Raw genomic sequence first — 24,936 nt, 5'->3', positions numbered from 1 at the left:
CCAAAATATGGAAAGAGCCTAAATGTCCATCAATTGATGAATGGATAAAGAAATTGTGGTTTATATACACAATGGAGTACTACATGGCAATGAGAAAGAATGAAATATGGCCTTTTGTAGTAACGTGGATGGAACTGGAGAGTGTGATGCTAAGTGAAATATGCCATACAGAGAAAGACAGATACCATATGTTTTCACTCTTATGTGGATCCTGAGAAACTTAACAGAAACCCATGGGGGAGGGGAAGGAAAAAAAAAAAAAGAGGTTAGAGTGGGAGAGAGCCAAAGCATAGGAGACTGTTAAAAACTGAGAACAAACTGAGGGTTGATGGGGGTGGGAGGGAGGGGAGGGCGGGTGATGGGTATTGAGGAGGGCACCTTTTGGGATGAGCACTGGGTGTTGTATGGAAACCAATTTGACAATAAATTTCATATATTGAAAAAAAATAAAATTTATTTATTTATTTATTTAGAGAAGGAGAGAGAGAGAGAGAGAGAGGCAGAGAGAGGGAGAGAATCTCAAGCAGGCTCTGCATTGTCAGTGCAGAGTCTGATGTGGGTCTTGAGCTCACGAACCGTGAAACCATGACCCGAGCCGAAGTCTGACGCCTAAGGGACTGAGCCACTCAGGCGTCCCTGGGGGAACATTTTTAGGTAGGACTTCCTTTACTTTCTTCCCTCCCTCCCTGGTCTCCTTCCTGCTACATTTATTAAGTGTCTACAATGGCTCCGGCATAGTGAATATAACAGAGGAAATTTAGGTACGGTCCATGCTGTTGTGGCTTTTACATTTCCTTGGGGGAGGCAGTCAGTCATTAGCAGGTTTCCCCTGCTCTCCCCCAAAGTAGAGGACTCTTAAGCCCAAGTGGCATAAAGTGAAGCAGTGATCACCATTACTTTGTGTGGAAAAAAATTTTGAGCATTCTCAGACCCGCCCCCCCCCCCCCCCACCAAAAAAAAAGCCTTTCTGACAGTTCAGGACACACCCTGCTAACGGATGCACAAAATAAGTTGCGATAAAGCGCTGATGCTCCCAGACAGGTTCAAAGCTATGGCGGCTTGTGTGAGGTGTGAGGAAGGGATCAGGTTCCTTCTGCAGGTCGCTGTCCAGCTTTCCCAGCACCACTTGCTGAAGAGACAGCCTTTCCTCCGCTGGATATTCTTTCCTGCTCTGTTGAAGATCAGTTGGCCACACGTGTTTATGCGGAGATGCTGAGAGTAGTTCCCAGGGAAGGAGCTTGGCAGGGAGACTTGCGATGCATGGGGTGTGTGCTGCCTCTATCGCGGCTCGCTGAGAAACAAAAGTCGAATGCCATTTTCACTTTTTGCCTTTTTTTTCCCCATCAAAGCAGAAATTGTCTTCAAATTTCCTTTAATTATCAAAGACAGATACCAGTGTAGGTCTTTCCTAAGAGTGAAGTGGTATAATGGGAGCTTTCGGAAAGCGGGGGATACTTGTAAAACAATCCCACTAATGAATATAAGGTTCATTAAGATAAATCTGCTGAGGTGTGGGGGAGGGAGTGTGGTTCCATGAGAACTTGAGCCCAACCAAGAGTACTAAGGGATCTGGCGAGGCTTCCCTGAGGAAGGGACATGCCCGAGTGGGTGTCTTCTGGTTGAGGCGTAAGATGGGGGTGGGGAATGAGAAAGAGTGGTTCACGTTGAGAATCAATGTGACAAAATGGAGTGAGACTTTCCTCCAAGTGAAGCAGAATCAGATTTTCCCACCTTGACCTCCAGTACTGCAAGTGGCAGTGCCGGGACTCAGAGATGTGTGTAGCTCCCAGATCACTCAAAACAAACCCAGAGAAGCCTTTCCCCAATTTGTAAGGCATTAGACTATGTGCTTGGTGAGTGTCCTGATGGAGTGAACCTCTTCAGGAGTCTGTTGATAGGGGTGTCTGAGTGGCTCCATTGGGTAAGGGTCTGACTTCGGCTCAGGTCATGATCTCGCGGTTTGTGAGTTCGAGCCCTACGTCGGGCTCTGGGCTGACAGCTCAGAGCCTGGAACCTTTTTCGGATTCTGTGTCTCCCTCTCTCTCTGCGCCCCTCCCCCCCCCCCCCCCCCCGTGCTCTGTCTCGCGCTCTCTCTGTCTCAAAAATAAACATTAAAAAAAAAGAAGTTTGTTGATAAAAATTGGGTACTCAGGACTGCTGATCCTGACAGTCCTTGAACCCTCAAGTATACTGATGGACCACAGAATTTTCCATCAGCGCTAATGAGCTTCCTAATGGAAGAAAGGGGCTTTCCAACAGAGACCATGTGAGGAAAACAATGAGGGATGTGCAGAAGAAGAGGGAGGTCCTAAATTAAATACGTATAAGGGACAAGGCATCTGGACCACATCCAAACAGAAATCTGATCTGTCACAATGGGTCCCTGGCCACCTCTCCGGCCTCATCCACCGCCACCCTAAAAATATCTTTCAGCTTCCTGAAAATGTACCACTTTCTTCCTCCCTCCCTCCCTCCCTGCTTCCCTCCCTTCCTCCTTCTTTCTCGTGAAATGTCAGATCTTTGTTGATAAGCTTCTCCTGAAATTTAATTTTTTTCTATATGCAATATAATATTAGTTTCAGGTATACCACATAGTGATTTGATATTTGTGTACATGACGAAATTATCGCTATGATAGGATTAGTTACCATTTGTCACTACACAGTTATTTCAATATTATTGACTATATTCCATACATGATATCCCTGTGGCTTATTTATTTTATAATTGGAAGTTTGCACCTCTTAATCCCTTTACCTATTTCACCTGTCTCCCTTATCCTTCTCTCCTGTAGCAGCCACCAGTTCTCTGCATTTATGAATCTGTTTCTGTTTGGTTTTGTTTGTTCATTTGTCTTGTTTTCTAGTTTCCACACATAACTGAAATGATACGGTATTTGCCTTTCTCTTTCTGATTTATTTCCCTCAGGATAATACCCACTGGGGCCATCCATATTGTCACAAATAGCAAGATTCCATTCTTTTTCTATGGCTGGGTAATATTCTTTTGTTTGTACGTGTATATACCACATTTTCTATACCCACTCTTCTATAGATACACACTTAGGCTGCTTCCATATCTTGGCTATTGTAAATAGTGCTGCAGTGAACGTGAGGGGCACATGTATCTTTTTTACTAGTGTTTTTCTTTTCTTCAGGTAACGAAAGTGGAATTGTTGGATTGCATGGTAGTTCTGTTTTGTGAGGAACCTCCATACTGTTCTCCAGCGTGGTTATACCATATATACTTTCATATATATGAAAGATCTTTGTTGATAGACTTTCATATACTTTCTTTCTTGCCCCAGGACCTTTGCCCAGACTGTTCATTCATTCTAAAACATTCTTTCTTACTTTCCTTTTTTCTTTTTAAATATGATTGATTCTTGTTCATATTTCAGGTGACAGCTTTAATGTCAGCTTCTTTAGGGCAGCCTTGCTTGACCTGACTTCTCTCTTGTAGGTAAGATCTCCTTAGTTTTATGTACCATCACAGCTTGCTCCTGTCCTCTTTATCATGCTTCTAATAACTCAGGTCAAAATTTGTCCTGTCTGTTTATGGAGTGCTCACTGTGTGCCAGGTATTATCCTCAGCACTTTAAATATATCGTCTCTCTTTTTTTTTTTAATTTTTTTTCAACGTTTATTTATTTTTGGGACAGAGAGAGACAGAGCATGAACGGGGGAGGGGCAGAGAGAGAGGGAGACACAGAATCGGAAACAGGCTCCAGGCTCCGAGCCATCAGCCCAGAGCCTGACGCGGGGCTCGAACTCCCGGACCGCGAGATCGTGACCTGGCTGAAGTCGGACGCTTAACCGACTGTGCCACCCAGGCGCCCCTATCGTCTCTTTTTTAAAATAAATATTTAAAAAATTTTAAAATGTTTATTTATTTTTGAGAAAGAGAGCATGAGGTGGGGAGGGACAGAGAGAGAGAGGGAGACACGGCATCTGAAGCAGGTTCCAGGCTCTGAGCTGTCAGCACAGAGTCCGACGCAGGGCTTGAACCCACAGACCAGGAGATCATGGCCTGAGCTGAAGTTGGAGGCTTAACTGACTGAGCCACCCAGGTGCCCCAATATAGCATCTCTTTTAATTCTCATAGCCCAGTGAAGAAAGAACTGTTTACTATGACCAATGTATGTATGCATGCATGTATTTTTAAAGTAGGTTTCATGTCTAGCATGGACCCTAACGTGGGTCTTGAATTCACAGCCCTTGAGATGAAGATCTGAGTGGAGATCAAGAGTTGGACGCTTAACCGACTGAGCACCCAGGACCCCCATGACCACATTTCATGTTGGGGAAACTGAAACATGGAGAGGTTAAGTAAGTTGGCCCAGGTTTCTCAGTGACTCCTTGGCTGCACCAGGGTTTGAACTGGTATCTGATTCCAGCATCCACGTTCTTCACTACTTTTTGAAGCATAGAAGGAAGAAGGGTAAGGCTGGAGAATTATGCAGGGGCCTCTCAGAGCAAGATGAGCCTGCTTTTTCCTGGCCACCTGACTCTCAGAGCTTACCCCAGAAAACAGGATCATTAAACCTCATGCTAGAGATATGATGATTCGCAGGGACATAAGGGTTGAGTTGGTAAGCAAGTGATGAACTGGGGGAGGTGGGAGCAGATAGCTGCTCAGTGGTGGAGGGTTATGTCTCTGGAAGAAGGAGACATAGGGGGCCTTGGGCTTCTCATTCTAACACAAAGTGGGAACAAGAAGCATCATATATATATATATTTTAAAATGTATTATTTAGAAAAAAGTGTGGTTGTTGTAATTGGCTCAAGAAATACAAGGCCATTTTTTTTTCTTTCAGGTAAAAATAGAAGTAGATGGTTCAGAGCTGGAATGGAAACTCAGCAACCAGGAAGCCAAACTCACTCTATTGTGCTGCTCTGCTTCCCTCAATATGCAGCCTTTATCTTGTGGCCCAAAATGGCTGCTCCCACTCCCATCACCACATCCTACCTTCCAGTTTGTTGGAAAGAGAAAAGGGGAAGGGGAGAGCATGTTCCTTTCCTTTAAGGGAATGAGGGAATGAGGGATATTGTGTGTATCACTTCTACTTACATTTCATTTGCCAAAATATTGTTCTATCGCCACACTGGCCTCTCTGGATTCCTCAAATCATCCTCAGCTTAGATCTTCCTTTTCAAGGATCTAGTGGTGTCCTCCTTCATACATGTCAAAGCCGTAGCCTCCTGGTTTAATTCCTCAGACCACAGCTCTAGAGAATGAATGGGGTTTTGAAGAGATCTCTGAGCAGGGATCCAGGGGACCTCAGTTCTAGCCCAAACCTGCTACAAGCTCAATTTGAGACCTAAATTTAATTGCTTCTCCTTTCTGGGTCTTAGCATCTCCTTTTGTAAAATGAGGCAATTGGACCCTTTCCCTCTCCTCTCCTTCTAGGTTCTAGAAAGTTCTTCACCATTTTCCACAGAATTCCACGGGGTAACAACTTTGTTAGGACTGGGATGCTCACTCCTAGACCACCTGTGGTTATTCTGATCACTCAACTGTTTATTCCATCTTTCAAGCATTCCCTCAAGAGGTGCACCTTCAGGTAAACCTTTGTTGATGGCAGAGAGTGTCGCAAAAGCTTCAAGTTTCCCCCAAACCCATACCCCATTCTGAGTGCAGAGAAACATAAACCTGAGCTGGCTGTATGGCCACCAAGGTAGGGATTACATTGCCCAGTCCCCCTTGCAGCTAAGCGTGGCCATATGAGTAAGCAGTGGCCAATGGGAATGCACAGGACTTGTAGGTATGACTTTTAGGTCATACCCTTAAAGGGGAGGAACATACCCTTTCCTTCTTCCCTCTTTCCTTCTGTTGGCCACAGGTGTGAGGAGGGGCACAAGGTGAAAGCTATAGCAAGATAGTCACGAAGCCCCCCAGCCATCCTTCCTCCAGTCTTGGACTGCATACCTGAAATTTTACCTTGCTACTCTGTTGTACTGGGCTTATGTGCTTTAAAAATCACATCTGTACCCTAACAAATACAGAATTTAGTACCAGGAGAAGGATGTTACTGCAACAGAACTACAAATATATCACATGGGCTTAGCATAGTGATTTTCAATCAGGGACAATTCTATAATTCTGTCCCTTCCCCAAGGACATTTGGCAAAGTCTGGAAACATTTTAGATGGTCTTGAGTTGGAGGGAGATGTTACTGGCATCCACTGAGCCAAGGATGTTGCTAAATATCCTATAAAACACAGGGCAGCCCCATAATGCAAAGAATGATCTGGCCCAGGGGCACCTGGGTGGCTCAGTTGGTTAAGTGTCCCACTTTGACTCAGGTCATGATCTCATGGTTTGTGCGTTTGAGCCCCACATTGGGTTCCGTGCTAACCGTGCAGAGCTTGCTTGGGATTCTCCCTCCCTCGCTCTCTGCCCCTCCTCTGATCTCTTTCTTTCTCAAAAAGTAAATAAACACACTTAAAAAAAGAATGATCTGGCCCAAAATGTCAACAGTCCCACCACTGAGAAATTCTGGCCTAGCAAGAAGTGGTGAGGACACATGGGTACATGCTGAAAAGCTGGTAACTCATGTTCTGCTGTGATAAAACTTTTGATAAGGCTGTTAACTACAATGTGTGCAGAGCCTATAACTCTAGAGGAAATTGTTTTAAAATTTAGAATGTTGGAGTAGTGTGTTGACTGCTTCTCGCTGCTGTCAGCAAAGTCCTGTAAGAACAAGAGGGACTCAGAATGTGCAAAAGCAGAAAGAGGAGAAAACACGACGAGTGAAAGAAGCCAGACACAGCAGGTCTCATATTGTATGATTTCTTTTACATGAAATGTCCACAACAGGCCAATCCATAGAGGCAGAAAGTAGAGTGCCAGGGGCTGGGGGAGGGGGTTGGGGAGTGACTGCTTAATGGTCATAGTGTTTTATTTTGGGGTGACAAATGTTTTGGAGCTAGACAGTGGTGATTGTTGCCAACACTGAGGATGTAGGAGCTAAGGCTGTGCGGTAGGAGGGTTTGATGAGAGAGGCCGTCTAGAATCTTTAGGCATATTAAGCATATTTGGATGAATTTGTTGGCTTAAGTTATTTATCACAGATGGAACTGACCAGAAATAGACAGACTGAAAGTCTACTAATTTTTTGGGAGAAACCTGTTATTGAAAAAAATTATGTGTGGCTTGTGTCAAACAGCCTATGATTGTTTATTATTTATTTATTTATTTATTTATTAAAAAAAATTTTTTTTAACGTTTATTTTTGAGACAGAGAGAGACAAAGCATGAACGGGGGAGGGTCAAGGAGAGGGAGACACAGAATCTGAAACAGGCTCCAGGCTCTGAGCTGTCAGCACAGAGCCTGACGCGGGGCTCAAACTCACGGACCGCGAGATCATGACCTGAGCCGAAGTCGGCCGCTTAACCGACTGAGCCACCCAGGCGCCCCAGCCTATGATTGTTTAAATCCCCAAACATCTCTGGCTCTAAGTTGATACTAGCAGAAAGTAAACTTTGAAATCTGTACCCTCCTTCCCCAAGGTTCCATTTCTTATGTCCACCTAAAATGTATTTTTTGGAGAAAGATAGACAAAGAAGACCCTTACTGAAGCAAAGCAAGAAATCCTGGAGACAGTGGACAAGGAAATTTCTCCAAAAAGAAGAGTGAAGGAGGAAAGTGAAACTTTCACTCTATCCTTAGCGTATCCAAATTTCCATCATGGCTAAATATGTACATCGTGTCATAGCCAGAAAAACACCTTGCATCCTGAGAAAACCACCCCCAAATTGTACCTTATCTTTTCTTAAACTGTTCAATGGTTTTGCTTAACAATCTTCAAATAGATTAAATATTGGGCCCTGCGGTAGGCACCTTCTGACATCGCTGGCAAGACTCCCCGCCTCTTGGTATTCACTTCCTCGTGTAGCTTGCTCACCTCCAGTGTGGGCTGGACCTAGTGACTTGCTTTTGATGAATAGAATATGGGCGAAGTGATGGGGTGTCATTTCTAAGATTAGGTTACAGAAAGACTGCGACTTTTGCTGTCTCTGACTTGTCTCATGTGCCTTATTTTTCACACGCTAATGCCATGAGTTGCCCTGTTGGGGAGACCTATGTGGCCAACAGCCTGGGAGGGAGGGACTGAATCTTTCTACAACTTGGTGAGTTCAGTCTGGAAGCAGAGCCTCTCCCAGGAGAGCTTCCAGAGGAGACCACAGCCCCAGCTAACATCTTGTCTTCGGCTTTGTGAGAGACCTTACGACAGAAGACTAAGATATGTTGTTTCAAACCACTGAGTGTTGAGGTCATTTTTTACACGGCAATAGATAGTGACTACAACCATATGTTGCTGACCCCTTAAAAGAAAACAGTGTATTCCTGCTATTTTTGCAGTGCTGATCCATACATATAACCACAATGAGGAACCACTCTGTCCCCCCACCAATTGGAATACTGAACAAAATAACCATACTTTTGTTGTGGGGTTAACTTTTATTTTTTCTAATTGAAATTCTAGTTGGTTAACACCTAGTGTCATACTGGTTTCGGGAGTAGAATCTAGTGATTCACCACTTACATATAACACTCGGTGCTCATTACGAGGGTTACTTCCCATCACCCATCTAGTCCATCCTTCACCCCTTTCCCTCCATCAACCCTCAGTTTGTTCTCGATCTTTAAGAGTCTCTAATGGTTTGTTTCCCCCCTCTCTTTTTTCTCCCCCTCCCATATGTTCCTCTGTTTTGTTTCTTAAATATCCCATTTTTGTGAAATGGTATGGTATTTGTCTTTCTCTGACTTATTTTGCTTAGCACAGCACACTCCAGCACCATCCATGCTGTTGCAAATGGTAAGATTTCGTTCTTTTTGATGGCTGAGTAATATTCCACTGTATATATGCCATATCTTTATCCATTCATCAGTTGATGGACAATAGGGTACTGTTTTTTTTTTTTTTAATTTTTTTTCAACGTTTTTAATTTATTTTTGGGACAGAGAGAGACAGAGCATGAACAGGGGAGGGGCAGAGAGAGAGGGAGACACAGAATCAGAAACAGGCTCCAGGCTCCGAGCCATCAGCCCAGAGCCCGACGCGGGGCTCGAACTCGCGGACCGCGAGATCGTGACCTGGCTGAAGTCGGACACTTAACCGACTGCGCCACCCAGGCGCCCCGGTACTGTTTTAGTTCTACGTGAGTCTTCTCCACGACAACATCCCTGGTAAATTCTAGCTCATGCTTAATTGCTTCTGGGTCAAGAGACTCACTACTTCACAAAGTCTCTCCCCCTTCCATGGCTATACATCTCTGAGAAGCAGAGTAGAATGGGAATGATTGCTAATAGATATGGGCTCTCCTTTTGGGGTGATGGGGATGTTTTAGAATTAGATACAGATGGTGGTTCCGTAACACTGTTCACCAATTGCCACTGAGTTGTTCACTTAAAATGGCTAATTTTATGTTATGCGAATTTCACCTCCATAAAAAAAAAAAAACTTGAGTTTCACCATTTATGGAGACCTTCCTATATAACAAGCACTGGGGAGGAATGGCATACAATATTGTCTCGAGTCTTCATAGCAGCCTGGTGAGAGAGTGCTTCTATTATCTACAGTTTTACAGGTGAGAAAATGGAAACTCAAAGGGGTTAGGCAGATTGCCTAAGAGGACACAGCTAGGAAGGATTGCAACCAGGTTTTCCTCTCTTCCCAGCTTCCTCTGCCAATCTCCTAATTGCTAGGCAAACTGGAAAGAGAATAAGGAAACAAGCAAAGTTGTGGTGAGCTGGAGAAGTACCAAGGAACCTTTCCATTTCTTTTTCTTTTTTAAAAAAGTTTATTTATTTATTTTGAGAGAGAGAGAGAGAGAGAGAGAGAGGCAGAGAGAGGGAGAGAGAGAGAGAGAAAGAGAATCTCAGACAGGCTCCACGCTGTCAGCACAGAGCCCCACGTGAGGCTCAAACTCACAAACTATGAGATCATGACCTGAGCGGAAATCAGGAGTTGGACGCTCAACCGATGGAACCACCCAGGTGCCTGGAAACTTTCCATTTCTAAAACTGAACCTTAAGTAAGACAAGGCACATAGAAACACTCTGCAAACTTTAAGTTAATCCATTGATTTGTTCGCTGTTCATGTAACAAATATTTCCCCCATGTTTGCTGTGTGCCAGGTAGTGGGGCTACAGAGGGAATCAGACAGATAGGATCCCTCCTTGCAACAGGTGCTGTGGGTGTCCCACTCAAATCCTCCTGGCATCATTCCCAGGCACACTGCACTGGCCTTCCCAACTGCTAACACCCGCGATTCCATGCCTGAGGGCTATCTCTGACCATTGAAGCTTGGTGGGTCTCCCCATCTTCCCAGAGCTGCCCTCAATCAATGATTGACTAGGGGTGGTGGATAAGCACCAGCTCCCTTGCCCCTTGATTGGAGTAACGGAGACGCATGGTCCCCATGATTTCTGAGAGGTCCCCAGCAGGACTGAGCCTCCGTTGCTCATGGTGGTAGCTTATTTGACACCTGTTACTGGCTGCTTTCTCTCCCTGCATCACTGCCCTGTTTCTAACCTAGGGCTTCTTGGGATCACCTTCTTGATAATCTTCTTACACTTGAATTCTTGCTTTGAGGTCTGCTTCTGGAGCACCACACTAAAGCAGTACCCTCAGGGAGCTTACGGTCACTAGACTGTCACACACAAAGGATTCGAGGATTATGAAGGAAAAGTGCAGGGTACCATGGGCATGTGTGACTGGGGCTTTGACCTAGTGTATAGGGCCAGGGAAACTGAAGATGTTACACAGGAGAATGGGTAGGGAGATAACTTTCTCTTCTTTTTTTCCTCTCAGTGTAGCTTGCGAGTTGCATTCTTTCTTTTTTAAAAAATGTTTATTCATTTATTTTGAGGGAGAGAGAGCAAGTGAGCAGGGGAGGGGCAGAGAGAGGGAGAAAGACAATTCCAAGCATCCTCCATGGTATCAGTGTGGAGCCTGACTGGGGCTCGATCACACAAACCTCGAGATCATGACCTGAGTGGAAATCAAAAGTCGAATGCTCAGATGACTGAGCTACCCAGGTGCCCCACAAGTAGCATTCCTAGAAACATCTTTATAACAAATGTTCTTAAGCAATGAAATACATGCTTTGCACATATGTATAACATGAATGGTATAACTTCCATTCGCTGATACAACACTTAAGAGAGAATTTTCTAAGCAGAAGCAGTAACGTGTGCAAATGCTCAGAGACAGAAGAAAGTTTTGTCTGTGAAAGAAACTGATAGGCCAAATAGTGCCCCCCTCTTACCCCCAAAGATGTCCATGTCCAAATCCCTGGAACCTGTGCATGTTACCTTACATGGCAAAACGGACCCTGCAGATGCACCAAGAATTTTGAGATTGGGAGATAATTCTGGATTATCTGGGTGGGTCCAACGTAATCACAGGGCTCCTTATAAGCAGCAGCCAAGAGGGTCAGGGTCAGAGGGAGATGTGATGACACAAGTAAGGAGTCAATCAGAGGGAGACTTAAAGATGCTGCTACTGGCTGAGGATATGGAGGAAGAGCCACAAGCCAAGGATGTGGGTGCCCCTAGAAGCTGGAGAAGACAAGGAAATGGGTTCTCCCCTAGAGCCTCCAGAGGAATTGTGGCCTTGCTGACACCTTGGCTTTGGCCAAGTAAAGTCCAGTTTGGACTTCTGACTTACGAAACTGTAAGATCCAAATTTGCATTGTTTTAAGCCTCTAAGTTTGTGGTGCTTTGTTACAGCAGCAACAATGAACCGATACAGAAATGAAAATGGCGGAACTGAAAAACACGGGAAGCAAAGGGTGGGGCGTGGTGGGGGAGAGTTGCCTGAGAAGGCGGTAGAGTAGGATAGGGATCAGGCAGTGAGGTCAGATGGATGTGGTCTGAATGGTTGTGTCCCCCCAGAACTCATATGTTGACCTCCAAACCCCCAAAGATAGTGGCATTAGGCGGTGGGGCCTCTGGGAGGTGATTGGGTCCTGAGATTGGAGCCCTCCTAAATGGGATTAATGTCCTTATAAAAGAGACCCCACAGAGCTCCCTTGCGCTTTCCACCACATGAGGACATAGTGAGAAGGAACCAGCTGTGAACCAGGAAGGGGGTTCCCGGGAAAGTGACCATGCTGGTGCCTTGATCTTGGACTTCCCAGCCTCCAGAACTGTGAGAAATAAAATCCTGTTGTTTATAAGCCCCCCAGGTGTGGTATTTTGTTATAGCAGCCTGAGTGGATGAAGACAGTAGGACTGTGTTCTAGGAGCCGTGCGTGGTGGTGGCCACAGGCCATGATGTGCTCTGGAGACTAGAATGCCCACACTGGCTGAGATATAGTTTGTGCATTCCAGAGAAGACAGCACGAGCAGGACCAGTGAGGAAGTTGTCAGAAACTTCCAGGCAAGAAATGATGATGCCTTGGACTAGAAGTGGAGGAGTGTATGGGGCAGGGGATGGAGAAAAACAGATTTTAAAATTATTAGGAGGAGGGTACCCGGCCGGCCCAGTCAGAAAAGCATGTGACTCTTGATCTCGGGGTCATGAGTTTGGGCTCCACACTGAGTGTGGATATACTAATAAAAATAAACTTAAAAAAATTATTGGGAGGAAACTCAACAGCGTGTTTGATTGCACAATACATCTCCCAGGGCTCAGCGGAATCCTGGCCTCAGTTGATGCTACTGAATTACCTCGACTGAGTGACACGGGGATGTGCCTGATATCTAAGGGAGAGGTTGAAAGGCTTTCATGGATCTGAGGCACTTTCACCCGGGGGCCCCTCCCCTCATAAAAAGAAACTTCAAGAATTATTTGACAATGGCATTGGTGTAACTTATGTGAAGTTCCCAGAGTAGTCAAAATTAGAGACAAAGTAGATGGTGGGAGCTAGGGGCGGGGGGAGGGTTGATAGGGAGTCAGTATTTAATGGCGACAGGGTCTTGGTTTTGCAAGATGAAAAAAGTTCTGGAGATGGGATGATGGTGATGGCTGAGCCCCTATGGGAATGTGTTTAATGCCACTGAGCTGGGCGCTTAAAAACGGTTAAGCCAGTACATTTTGTGTTATGCATATTTTACCACAATAAAAAAAATTTGAAATAAAACTCTGCATTGGTATAAAGATGATATAATCCGGACTGGATTTATAGTTTCAATCATTTTAATTTTAATATTTATAATGTTATATATTAAATGGTATATACCATAAACTATTGTCTATGGTATAAATAACATGTAATGTTATGCATTCTACATTCATACGTTTTTTTTTTTCTGACTTTAAAAGAAATTAAAGTGAAAACATTTTCATGGGTCTCTCCATTAGTGTCTGCTGTGGCCAATGCAGAAGTCATCCCCGGGGAAATTGGCAGGAGGGAGAGGGTGCATTTCCAACATTGGTGTGCCGCAGGCATCCCTGGGAAACTCATTAGAAAAGCGCATCCCCAGCTTCTGCCCCCTGAGGTTCAGATTCTGGAGGTCTGGAATGTGGCCCCCCAAGGTGGCATTATTGACAGGCACTGTAGATGTTCTCATGCAGATGGTATATGGAGCTTTCTTCTGGGCAGTGGCATATCCCCTTGTAGACACATCCCCACACTTAAAAAAATTTTTTTAAATGTTTATTTATTTTTGAGAGGGAGGGACAGAACGGGAGCAGGGGAGGGGCAGAGAGAGAGGGAGACACAGAATCCAAAGCAGCTCCAGGCTCTGAGCTGTCAGCACAGAGCCCGACGCAGGGCTCGAACTCACGAGAGCCGTGAGATCACAGCCTGAGCCGAAGTCGGGCGCCCAACCGACTGAGCCGACCAGGTGCCCCTCCCCACACTTTTTAAAGTCCAGACTTAACCTCTTGCCCCTTCTTAGAATCTGTTTCTTCATCTCTAGCATGGGATGATGACCCCCACATTATAGTGTCCCTGAGAGCCTCGCCGGGTGCCCATGATGTGACCTGCGGCAGCAGCTGAAATCTCAGTTCTGAGGCAACCTAGGGGATTATGCAATCACTGTTGGGGAATAGTGGGTGAGCAGAGGTGACAAACCGGGGCTGTGTCAGGAAGGATGAGGGTGGCAGATGGCAACCCAGAGTGTGAGGCATTGTATGCAAATCAATGCTTGCATCCCTATGTAAGGTTTTGGGGTGTGGTGGACGGACAAAGCTGCAGCCAAAGGGACAATTCCCAGCCCCAGGAAGGATCTGCAAGAGCCTCAAAAGTCAGCGGGGTGACGGCAGCTCTGTGTCCCGGAGCATATATGGACCGCATCAATGGGTTTCCTTTTTCACTGGCTTCAACCAGTAGGGAACCCTGGCCAAGGGAGAGAGGTGGGTAGGGGCATTTATGTCCCCAGCATCCACATGACAGCACTGTAAGGCTGGCTGCCTTCAACTACCTTGTCCCTTCGGATTTAGGAGTGGCAAAGGCGGCTCTCCACAATTACCAGCACCTTGGTCCCCTGCTGTCCGTTGAGGTTTTCCTGTATCCTGCCTCCACCTTTGCAAATACAGTGAATTCTCATTCTTTGTGGTAGTTATATTCTATACCTGTGTGTGTGTGTGTGTGTGTATGTGTGTGTGTGTGTAGTGTTAATAACAGCAGCAAGTGTGTGTGTGGGGGCCTGCATTCGTCTAAGAGGGGAGGACAGAGGGGAGCTCCAAATTTTGCTCAGAGTGCAGGCTTTAGAATCAGGGCTTACAATGTCAGCTCGTCAGCTTATCCGCCGCGTAACATTGGGCAGCTACCGTTCTCACAGGCCTCACACACGGACTCCTCTGTCCTTCCTACAAGCCTTTGAGATGGGTGCTGTAATCCTCTCCGTTTTACAGGTGAAGACACTGAGGCCAGAGAGGGGGGCAGGGACTTGCCCAAGGCCACACAGCTTGAGTTTGGGGGGCTGGGATTCGAATTCCCCCCGGAAATCTGGAGCCCCAGTCCAGCCTGTTAACTCCCAGCATACACTGCCCATCAGGTGGTGTAGGGTAAGTGAGTGATATACAGTAGGTGCCTCATACGTGGTAGTCAGTGTCCTTTTTAATTATAGTTCTGCTAGAGGATGCTTAGAGGGAAGGCAGGTCAGGCGAGAGGCAGGGAGGGCGGGCCACGGAGCCGTCCAGTCTCTGCTCTGCAGGCCCCGGCAGGCAGAAACGCGCCGGATGGCCGGCCGGGGCAGAGGGCCCGCCTGTCACTTGGCGGGGGCGCTGGACTCCGCGCGCGGCGGCGGCGTGCGCGGGTCCCAGTCGTTGACCAGGCGCTGCGCCTGCTGGTGGTACACGCGCGGGTGCCCCTGGCGCAGGCGCAGGCGCACCACGTTCAGGTCCACTTCGTACCCGATCCTCTTGCACTTGAGGCTTCGGGCGAGGTTCTGGCGCGTGGCGAGCAGCTCCTGCAGGTTTTCCTCCACGCGCGAGATGTGGCGCTGCAGCTTCTCAGTGCCCTGGGGGGTGCGGGGACCGAGCTGGGAGCTGGGCACTGTCTGGGGTGGGCGAACCCGCCCGGGCCGGTGCGGGTGTGAAAGGAGCACACCTCTAGGAAGGGGAAGGGGCGGGCCTCCGAAGGGCATGGGCACACCTGGGCCACGCGTGCCTGCGGGAGGTCCCCTCCTGGGAAGGGGCTCGAAGAGACCGGAGGGAGGGGGGCACACACTGGGGCCAGAAATGCTGGAAAGGGAATCGGAAACAGGCAGGGGATGGAGAAGGGGACGCACCCGGAGAGCGAGGGGGAGGGGCGGCCGGGACCTGGGAGGTGGGGAGCCTCTGGGCGGGCGTGCCTGAAGCAGCTAGGCTGAGAGAGGGCTTTACTGAGATTCTTGGATACTGAGAACAAACTGAGGGTTGATGGGGGGGGGGGGAGGGAGGGAGAGGGGAAAGTGGGTGCTGGGCGTTGAGGAGGGCACCTGTTGGGATGAGCACTGGGTGTTGTATGGAAACCAATTTGTCAATAAATTATATTTAAAAAAAAAAGAGGGAGCGAGGCGGGCAGAGATTGAGGGCACTTTCTCTCTCTCTCTCTCTCTCTCTCTGTACACACACACACACACACACAACATACAACACCCAATGCTCAGGAGGGCACTTTTTCTGAGACAGGTGTGGGTACCGGAGGGCCTCCTCCCGGAGCTGAAGGACTGACAGCCCTGGGTGAGGGGGTCTTACCTGGATCAGGTGTGCTTGGGGCAGCAGTACCATCGGGATGCGGCTGCACCTGCAGAGGGCGGGAAGGCGCGGAGGGGGCCACGCAGGAGCATACCTGGGCGAGGCGCGTGGCTTCGGGCAGCTGGGTGCCCACGTGTCTCTGGTACACGCGAACCAGGGGTCTGTCCAGCTTCTCTCGGGTCTCCAGGTGACGTTTTGACAGAGGACCCTGGCGGAGTGCGGTGTGCGGGGCAGTGAGGTCCCCGGGCCGGCCTGGCGAGCGACCCTGGTCCCACCCCGCACAGTCTGGCGCCAAAACCCACCTTGATGAGGCCGTGAGTGATGTACATTTCCTGGTTGAATTTCGTGCACCGCTGGATAGTTCCCCGCATTAGTCCTAAGGTCATATTCATTCTTTCCTGGGTGGGGTGGGAGCACAGGGGGATCACAGTGGCTTCCTGGCTCCTCTGCTCCCGCGCCCCTCCCCCGCTGTAGTCCCGCGTGGTCCATCCTAGCCCCCCCCCCCCCCAATGGGCAGTCGCATCCGCCGCGCCCACCTTCAGCTCCAAGGTCTCCCGCATCTTCTGCGCCAACAAGGCGCACACGCGATCGCTTATCTGATGTTGCTGCGCCCGGATGTCCTCCTCGTTCTTTGCCATTTCCAGCAAGGTGTCCTTGGACTCCATCAACAGTCGCTTGGCTTCGTACAGCGCCGTGGCGCACTCTGCGGGCGGCGTGGGGACACTCGTTGGAGAGTCAAGGCCTCCTTTTCCCGGACCCTGGCGACCCTGGCTCTCTGAGCCCCCCTCCTCTGTGTTCAGGTTGTGTTGGGCCCTGGGCGAGGGGACTTTATTGAAGGACCTGGACAAAGTCCAGGGGAGGAGTTCGTAGAAGTAGCGTCCCGGACTGACTGAGGGAGTGCTGGCAGGCATGAGTGTGTGGGAAGCAGGAGTGGGCGTGAAGAGCCAATCAAGAACGTGGGCTCAGTGGAGACGAGCTCTCAGCCCCCCTCACTAGGGGGGCAATTCCCCAGGGATGGCAGTGGCTGAGCAGTGGAGGAGGAGTGGGCACCCCAGGGTACCTACTGCAGTGCACTCCTTTCTGTGGAGGCCTACCTGGGGTATAGGTGCCCACAGGGTCTGGAGGCGGCGTTTTTTGGCCCTGAGAGCTCGGGGAAGGGATGCGGGAGAGGTTCACCCAGGAGTGGCGGCCAGCCTGCTCCAGAACCTTATCCAGCGGCTGGTTCATAAGGTCCACAGCTTGGAGCCTCTCCTTACAGCAGAAGGCCAGAGTATCACGGCAGGAGGCCAGGGCCTGGGAACGAGGAAGCAGAGGGAGCAGAGAAAAAGGCAGAGAGTGAGCTGGGAGGTTGGGAGAGGCAGCCGGAAGCGATTTCTCCGCTGGAGGCTGCAAAGCGTTGCCACCTCCAACCGGGACCCTCTCCAGTTCTCCCTTGAAGGCGGGAAGAATTGATTTCCAAGGGGAAGTTCAGACCCTCCCCGCACCCCTCCCCTGTCCAGAAGCCTTCAGTGATCCCTGGGTGGAGAGGGGAAGAGCAGTAGGGGCTGGTGGTAGCTTCCCTGTCCTTGGTGTCATTTTCTTCTTGGGTTCTGTGCCTGGCTTTGCTCTGGCACCCCAAGAAAGCCCCTCCCCCCATCCACTGCCCCATCTATAAAGAGGAGAGATCTCACTGGCTATATCTACACCAATAGTCTTCCGGTATCAGCCCTTTGCTCCCCAGCTACATTCAGGGCTGATCCTCTCCCCTAGCCTCAGGGTCTCTCCTCCTTTGCTCTAATTAGTACCAGGAGCCCTCCGCTGTCCTCAGAGTATCTCCCCCACCAACATGTATCTGAACTCCTCCTCCCACCCAAACCCTACTTCCACCATTATAAAATGAAGTATATCGCATTTCTTTGATACTTGTGGTTATTTAAAAGTTATATCCATTATATAAACACCACCCTCATCAAAATATAGAACATTGCCATCATCCCAGAAATGTTCCTGGCGCCCCTACCGTCCTCTCCTCTAAGCTGCCCTGCAGATTAGTTTTGCCTGTTTCTTTCTTTCTTTTTTCTTTTTTTTTAAGTTTATTTATTTATTTTGAGAGAGAGACAGCACAAGTTGGGGAGGGGCAGAGAGAGAGAACCCCAAGCAGGCTCCGCACTGCCACCACAGAGCTTGGTGTGGGGCTTGAACCCGTGAAGAAGCCGTGAGATCGTGACCTCAGCCGAAACCAAGAGTTGGATGCTTAACTGACTGAGCCACCCAGGCGCCCCTTGCCTGTTTCTTAAGATGTCCATAAGCTACAGCCTATGGACTGGCTGCCTCTCTTTGTAACTAACACTTTATTGGAATATAGCTGCACTTATTCATGTACGTGTTGTCTCTGGCTGTTTTGTGCCACACTGACCTATTTTTTTTTTTAATTTTTTTTTCAACATTTATTTATTTTTGGGACAGAGAGAGACAGAGCATGAACGGGGGAGGGGCAGAGAGAGAGGGAGACACAGAATCGGAAACAGGCTCCAGGCTCTGAGCCATCAGCCCAGAGCCTGACGTGGGGCTCGAACTCCCGGACCGCGAGATCGTGACCTGGCTGAAGTCGGACGCTTAACCGACTGCGCCACCCAGGCGCCCCTAATTTTTAATTTTTAAAATTAAATTATCCCCTTATTTATTTATTTTAATATTTTTAATAGAATTTGTCGAATTGGTTTCCATACGACACCCAGTGCTCATCCCAACAAGTGCCTCTTTAATGCCCTATTTTTTTTTAAATATATATTTTTTAAAATTTTTGACAGAGAGAGAGAGAGAGAGAGTGCCAGCGGGGAGGAGCAGAGAGAGAGGGGGACAGAGGATTTGAAGCAGGCTCTGTGCTGACAGCAGAGAGCCCGATACGGGGCTCGAACTCACAAACTGTGAGATCATGACCTGATCATGACCCAGGTGCCCCTACACTGGCCTAATTGAGTAGTTGTGATAGAGACTGCATTTCACGCAAAACCTAAAATATTTACTATCTGGTTCTTCAAAGAAATTTTCTTTTGAAATCTAGAACTTTATATAAATGGAACCATACCATGTGTACTTTATGTCTAGCTTCTTTTGTTGAATATTGTATCTTTGGGATTCAGCCATTTGGGTAAAAAATAGATTTAAAAAGTCTTTCATTCATTAATTCAAATATTCATCAAGCCCCTCGTGTATGCAGTGTATCAGGGAGTGGGGATGCAGTGGGGAAAACCAGTCCAATTCCTGCCCCCCAAAAGTGACAGGGTTGGGGTGCCTGGGTGGCTCAGTTAAGCGTCTGACTTCGGCTCAGGTCATGATCTTGAGGTTCTTGAGTTCGAGCCGCGCGTCAGGCTCTGTGCTGACAGCTCAGAGCCTAGAGCCTGCTGCTGATTCTGCCTCCCTCTCTCTGCCCCTCCCCTGCTCATTCTCTGTTTCTCTGTCTCTCTCAAAAATAAATAAACATAAAAAAAAAGAAAAAGAAATGACAGGGTCAATATATGCAGACAAGACTGGTTAGTGAGTGGATCAGAGAAATGGGGATTACCTGGAGGGGAGCATGGGATCTAGAGGTTTTTGTTTTTGTTTTGTTTTGTATTGTCGTAAAACAGACATAACAAAATTTTCCATTTTAACCATTTTAAGTGCACAGTTCAGTGACATTAATGTGTACCCACCACCTCTGTCCGTTTCCAGAATTTTTTTTTTTTTATTATCCCAAACAGATCTGTACTTGTTAGAGAATAATTCCCCATTCGTTCACTGGTGAGAATGATCCAATGAAGATGGAAATATTGGTGATACAGGAGAACGGGGAGAAGGTGGGTGCAGAGGTAGACGGAATTACAGCATTGGCAGAGGAATAATGAGGTTCCCTTCAGTGACTCCCATGAGTTGGGGTCATTCATTGAGAATGAGGAAAGCAGGAATGGAGAGGTCTGAAGGAAGAGAAAGAATGAAATAACTTGCCCAGTGGGACAACAAACCTTCTAGACACACGCAGTGAGATCCCTGGGAAGGTTCTGAGTGCCAATTTGAATTCATTATCTTAAGTTGAAACAGGTCTGTTTGGATGTAAGCATTTTTCTCCAGAAATATGTACATTAGGCCTCTCCAGTGGCCCTTCTCAATTTCCATCTCTGGTTTTTTTTTCCCACCTCTCCATTCACCTTTCTCTCTTGCAAACCCTTCCCTACTGGGGCCAACCTCAGGGTCTTCTCCCTTGTCAGTTTGACTTTCTCAAAGGATTTTTCAGGACTCACCAGATTTAAAAGAATATGACCCTGGCCTGGGGTTGTGGTGGGTGAGCACAGCTAAGGTTCAGCACCACGGATAGTGGTGCAACCAGCTCTTAAATTTCCTCTCCCAACCTCACCCAGGACCCTGGTCTGTCCCTTACTTGAATGTCCTTGTAATGTGAACTCTGTGAGGGCAAGGCCGTCTCTGTCTTCTTCATTACTTTGTCTTCAGTGCCAAGCATGGTACCCAGACACCGGGGTACTGGATTAATAGTTGTTAAATACATGAGTCAAAAGCACACACAAGTTACTAGCTAACTTTAACTGGTCCCAAGGGTTCCATCAAACCTGGCTGCCTTTTCGTCTTCATTAGTGCCCTCATAAAGAAACCGTTGTTGCAAGAGTGAAGGATGTAGTGAGAGACCGTCTCTGGCTGGAGGTGGCAAAGATTGAGCACATATTACATGTAAAGAGCTAGGCTCAAGACATCTGAGCTGACTCACAAGGTGGTTCTCCCACTTCTGGGTGTATATCCAAAGAAAATCAGCATCTCAAAGAGATATCGGCACTCCCATGTTCATTTCAGCATTATTTACAATAGCCAAGACATGAAAACAATCTAAATGTCTGTTAATAGGTTAGTGAATAAGGAACAATGTGATATATATACTATTATCATATTAATTATATAATATTGATGTACTATAATCAAAACATTGATATCTTAATATACTATAATATATAAAATAATTATGTAATATAGAATATATTATAACATGTAATATTTTACAATATGTTGTATATTTACATATATCATATATAGAAATTATGTTATATAATATGATATAATGTATAATTGTATAATTATATAATTATGTAAATGTAATATAATAATATAATATAATATAATTATAATAAACATATTATTTATTATATAATATAATTATATTATATCATATGTAAGCTATATAAAATTTATAATAACAATTATATAATCATAATATTATATAATGATATAATCATAGTTAATATATATTAAAGATACTTAATAATATATATTATATATTATACATGCTATGTATTATGTATTGTATTACAGTACATAAGATATGGCATATTAATATATATAGCATATATTATATAGTTTATATGCTATAATATATAGTATATAGCATACAATATATAGTATATTGTTATAGACTATATTAATATGTAATGTAATATATACATATTATAAATTATATAACATACTAAGATAATAATCAATGTTTTATAATATTAACATCATATATTAATAATATATAACAATAGTATAATACATGATAGATAATATAATATGTATATAATATTATATATGCAACAGAATATTATTCAGCCTTGAAAAAGGACATCTTGCCATTTATGACAACATAGATGAGCCTGGAGGTTCATTATTATGCTGAATGAAATAAACCAGATGCAAAAAGATCTCACTTATATGTGGAATCTAAAATAGTCAAATGCATAGCAGCAGAGCATAGAATGGTGGTTTCCAGGCCCTGGGGGGAGGGAGCAATGGGGGAAATGTTGGTCAAGGGGCATAAAGTCACATTGATGCAAGATGCTTAAGTTTGGAGATCTAATATAGAACAATGTGACTATAGAGAACAATATCTCATTTTATAATTGAAATTTGCTAAGAGTTTAGATCTTCAGTGTTCTCCCACACATACATAAAGGTAAGTATGTGAGGTGATGGATATGTTAACTACCTTGACTATGGTGATTATTTCACAATGTCTACATATATCAAATCATCAAGTTGTAAAAGGCGAAAGATTTATGCGCTCTGAAGAGAAACCAGACCATTTTCAAATCATCAAGTTGTACATCTTGAATATATACAATTTTAAGTTGTCAATTAGGGGCGCCTGGGTGGCTCAGTCAGTTAAGCGTCTGACTTCGGCTCAGGTCATGATTTCGCGGTCCGTGGGTTCGAGCCCCGCGTTGGGCTCTGTGCTGACAGCTCAGAGCCTGGAGCCTGCTTCGGATTCTGTCTCCCTCTCTCTCTGACCCTCCCCTGTTCATGCTCTGTCTCTTTCTGTCTCAAAAATAAATAAACGTTAAAAAAAAACTTCAAATAAAAAAAATAAATTGTCAATTATATCTTTTTAAGGATGAAAGCAAAAAGACACCTGAGCTTGACCCACAGCCCTGCCACTGGCTAGCCCTGTGCCTTGGTTGAGTCTGTGTCTCTCCGAGCCTCAGTTTTCCTGTCTCTAATGAGGGGATCATCGTTTCTATTTCACAGGAGTGTTTTAAGATGTTAGCTCTGACTGCACAGGGCTCGGCTCAGAAGGGGTGTTCATTGTTATTCTGAGGCCTAACTCCATCTCTCAGAGCCTCAGTTTCCCCATTTCACAAAGTGGAAATACAGTGAATGTCAGGTTAGGGTGGGCAGGGGTGTGGATTGAGGGTTTGCTGTGGCTACGGTCCCCAAGGTCAGAGCAGTTCACCCGTTTGGATCCACCTGCAGCCCTCTTAACTTGACCTGAGGTATTCCCAACCTTGAGCAGAGCCTCGGATTTTTCCATATCTCTTTCCATCTTCCTCTTCATGCTCTTAAGCTCCTCCTTCTCCCAGGTAAGCATACTGTCAGCTTTGTCAGGGACCTAGCAGACAAGGAGAGACTCTCTCACACCTTTGAGAGGGCTGGACAGAGATTTCTCCTTCCAGGGTAGTAGAGGGTTTGCCAAGTTCGTAAGCTCTTGGTTTGGAGAATGGAGTTGGGGGTGCTCTTGCCCATTGGGAATCTGAGAAGCCTTCATTCTTTCAGGGGGCTGTCACCGGGTGGGGTGTCTTACCCTTTAGAGGGTGGAGATGGGAGCTTCTCCGTGGGGTCTCGTCGTCCCCTGGGGAGGCTGGAATGTTCCCCACTTTTGGGGTGAGGGTCTATGTTTCACTTTACGGGGAGGACGTCACCAGGGCTGAGACTAGGGGGTCTCGCTCTTTCTCTGGCTGGGGATGTGACTCCCAGGTGCAAGGACTCAGAGTTTGAGGGTCTCAACCTGTAAGCAGGACCTGTTCCTTTCTCCCCAGATGAGGCCAGGGGAGGGGTTCTCACTCTCGGAGGCTGTGGTGGGGAGGACTGGGGCTTAAAAAAAAAAAAACATTTTGAGGAGAGTTTCAAGGGTTGGGACCAGGACATCACCTACTGTCCTCAGCGAGGTGTGTGTGGGGCTTTGGATGTGTTTTCACTGGGCTTTGAGGGTCTCACGCCCACAGGAGGGCCTCACCTTCTGGGCTCAGAATCGAGGCACCCCGTCGTGGGGGGTGTCCTCATCTTCTGGTGCCCTTACTCCTGGGGTGGAGGTGGGGGTTCTCTCTACGGGGAGGGGTTTTCTCAGGCCGAGCATCTACCTGGGATCGAGCATCTACCTGGGATCGGAGGCCTCGGGCTTTGCCACTGAACCTGGGGTGGGGTTGGGTGGGGCGGGGGGGGGGGGGGCAGCGTCCCACCTTCTCAGACTTGGGCCGGTAGCCCCGAAGCTTGCTGCTCTGCTGGTTAATAAGCAGGCCTTTGCGGACTTGGGCGAGCCCGCGGTCGGTGGCCTCGCGCTGGCGCTGCAGCAGCCACAGCTGCCCATTGACCTGGTGCTGCGCGCGGCACAGGCGGGCGGCGGCGAGGCGCGCCCCGCGCGCGTGCGCGTGCACCACCTCGGCGCTCTGCAGGGCCCGGGCGTCGCGGTGCAGGGGCAGCGGCAGGCGGGCGTGCCAGGCGGGGGGCTTCACTTTGCCCTTCCACAGCGTGACGCCCTCGCCCGGCGGCGGCTTCTCCACGGTGCCGCCGCCCGCGAGCATCTCCACGCGGAAGCGCCAGGGCAGGATGTAGGCGGCGCGGCAGAGGTGGCGCGCCACGTGCGGCTCCCGCACGCTGTCCTCGGGTTGCCACATGGTCACCGCCTCCTGCTCGCAGCGGTCGGTCAGCTGGCGCGCCTTCTGCAGGGTGGCCATGGCCGCCTGGCGCCACGCCGGAGCCCCAACGCGCGCGTCCTGGCTGCGCTCGGCTGGGGGGATCAGCACGGGCATGGTCCCGGCTTCGTGTCTCCCCACGGGGAGAGGCAGGGACTCCCAAGACGCGCCGCTCGCTCCTGGCCGGAACGGGGAGTGAAACAGAGTGCCCATCACCATGGCGACGGTGGCAACAGCGCGCAGTTCCGGAAGTGGGGGAGGGGAAAGGCTGGAGAGAGGCGCGGATGGAGTCTTTGCTTTGGAACTTGGCCGGGGTGGCTTGGCATCCTGGCTCCTGCGGGAAGCCGGCCTCATCTAGCGCCTCTCTCGCTGGCGCTTCTTCTCTCCAGCAACACAGGCCTCCTTCCAGCTGCTGGGACGCGCTAAGCTCTTTCCCGCCTTGTCAAAGCCTCGGATTCGCTGTTCCTTCCCGGTGGCATCCTCCTTTGCCTGTCCTTCCCTCCCAGGGCTGGCTCTTTTCCAGTCTTCAGAACCGAGCTCAAATATCATCACTATCTTAAAAGGCTCTTTCCTTAAAAAAATTTAAAAAAAGTTTATTTGTTTTTGAGAGA

The 24,936-nt window shown here is 47.6% G+C and overlaps 1 protein-coding gene across 1 annotated transcript; it reads right to left on the bottom strand.

The window, feature by feature from the left end:
• Positions 1-15,006: 15,006 nt before the first annotated feature.
• CCDC105 (coiled-coil domain containing 105) lies at positions 15,007-24,513 on the bottom strand. Its single transcript, XM_047849450.1, has 7 exons — positions 23,873-24,513; positions 22,921-23,025; positions 17,234-17,432; positions 16,676-16,842; positions 16,442-16,537; positions 16,234-16,347; positions 15,007-15,421 (listed from the first exon to the last, which is right to left on the bottom strand). Exons 1-7 carry the CDS (start codon positions 24,440-24,442, stop codon positions 15,170-15,172), a joined length of 1,503 nt encoding a protein of 500 aa, XP_047705406.1. The 5' UTR covers positions 24,443-24,513; the 3' UTR covers positions 15,007-15,169.
• Between the last annotated feature and the right edge of the window lie 423 nt (positions 24,514-24,936).

Source organism: Prionailurus viverrinus, chromosome A2, assembly GCF_022837055.1.
Source record: "Prionailurus viverrinus isolate Anna chromosome A2, UM_Priviv_1.0, whole genome shotgun sequence".
NCBI classification, from domain to species: Eukaryota; Metazoa; Chordata; class Mammalia; order Carnivora; family Felidae; genus Prionailurus; species Prionailurus viverrinus.
Note: the sequence above shows the minus strand (reverse complement) of the source record. Positions and strands in the feature narration are given on the sequence as shown.

Excerpts from the sequence above, each read along its gene's own strand:
- CCDC105 (XM_047849450.1), bottom strand. The coding sequence starts at position 24,442 with ATGCCCGTGCTGATCCCCCCAGCCGAGCGCAGCCAGGACGCGCGCGTT. Across the intron at positions 16,538-16,675 it reads GGGAGACCTTGGAGCTGAAG|GAAAGAATGAATATGACCTT; the intron begins GTGGGCGCGGCG and ends CACCCCACCCAG. Across the intron at positions 16,348-16,441 it reads TCACTCACGGCCTCATCAAG|GGTCCTCTGTCAAAACGTCA; the intron begins GTGGGTTTTGGC and ends GCACTCCGCCAG.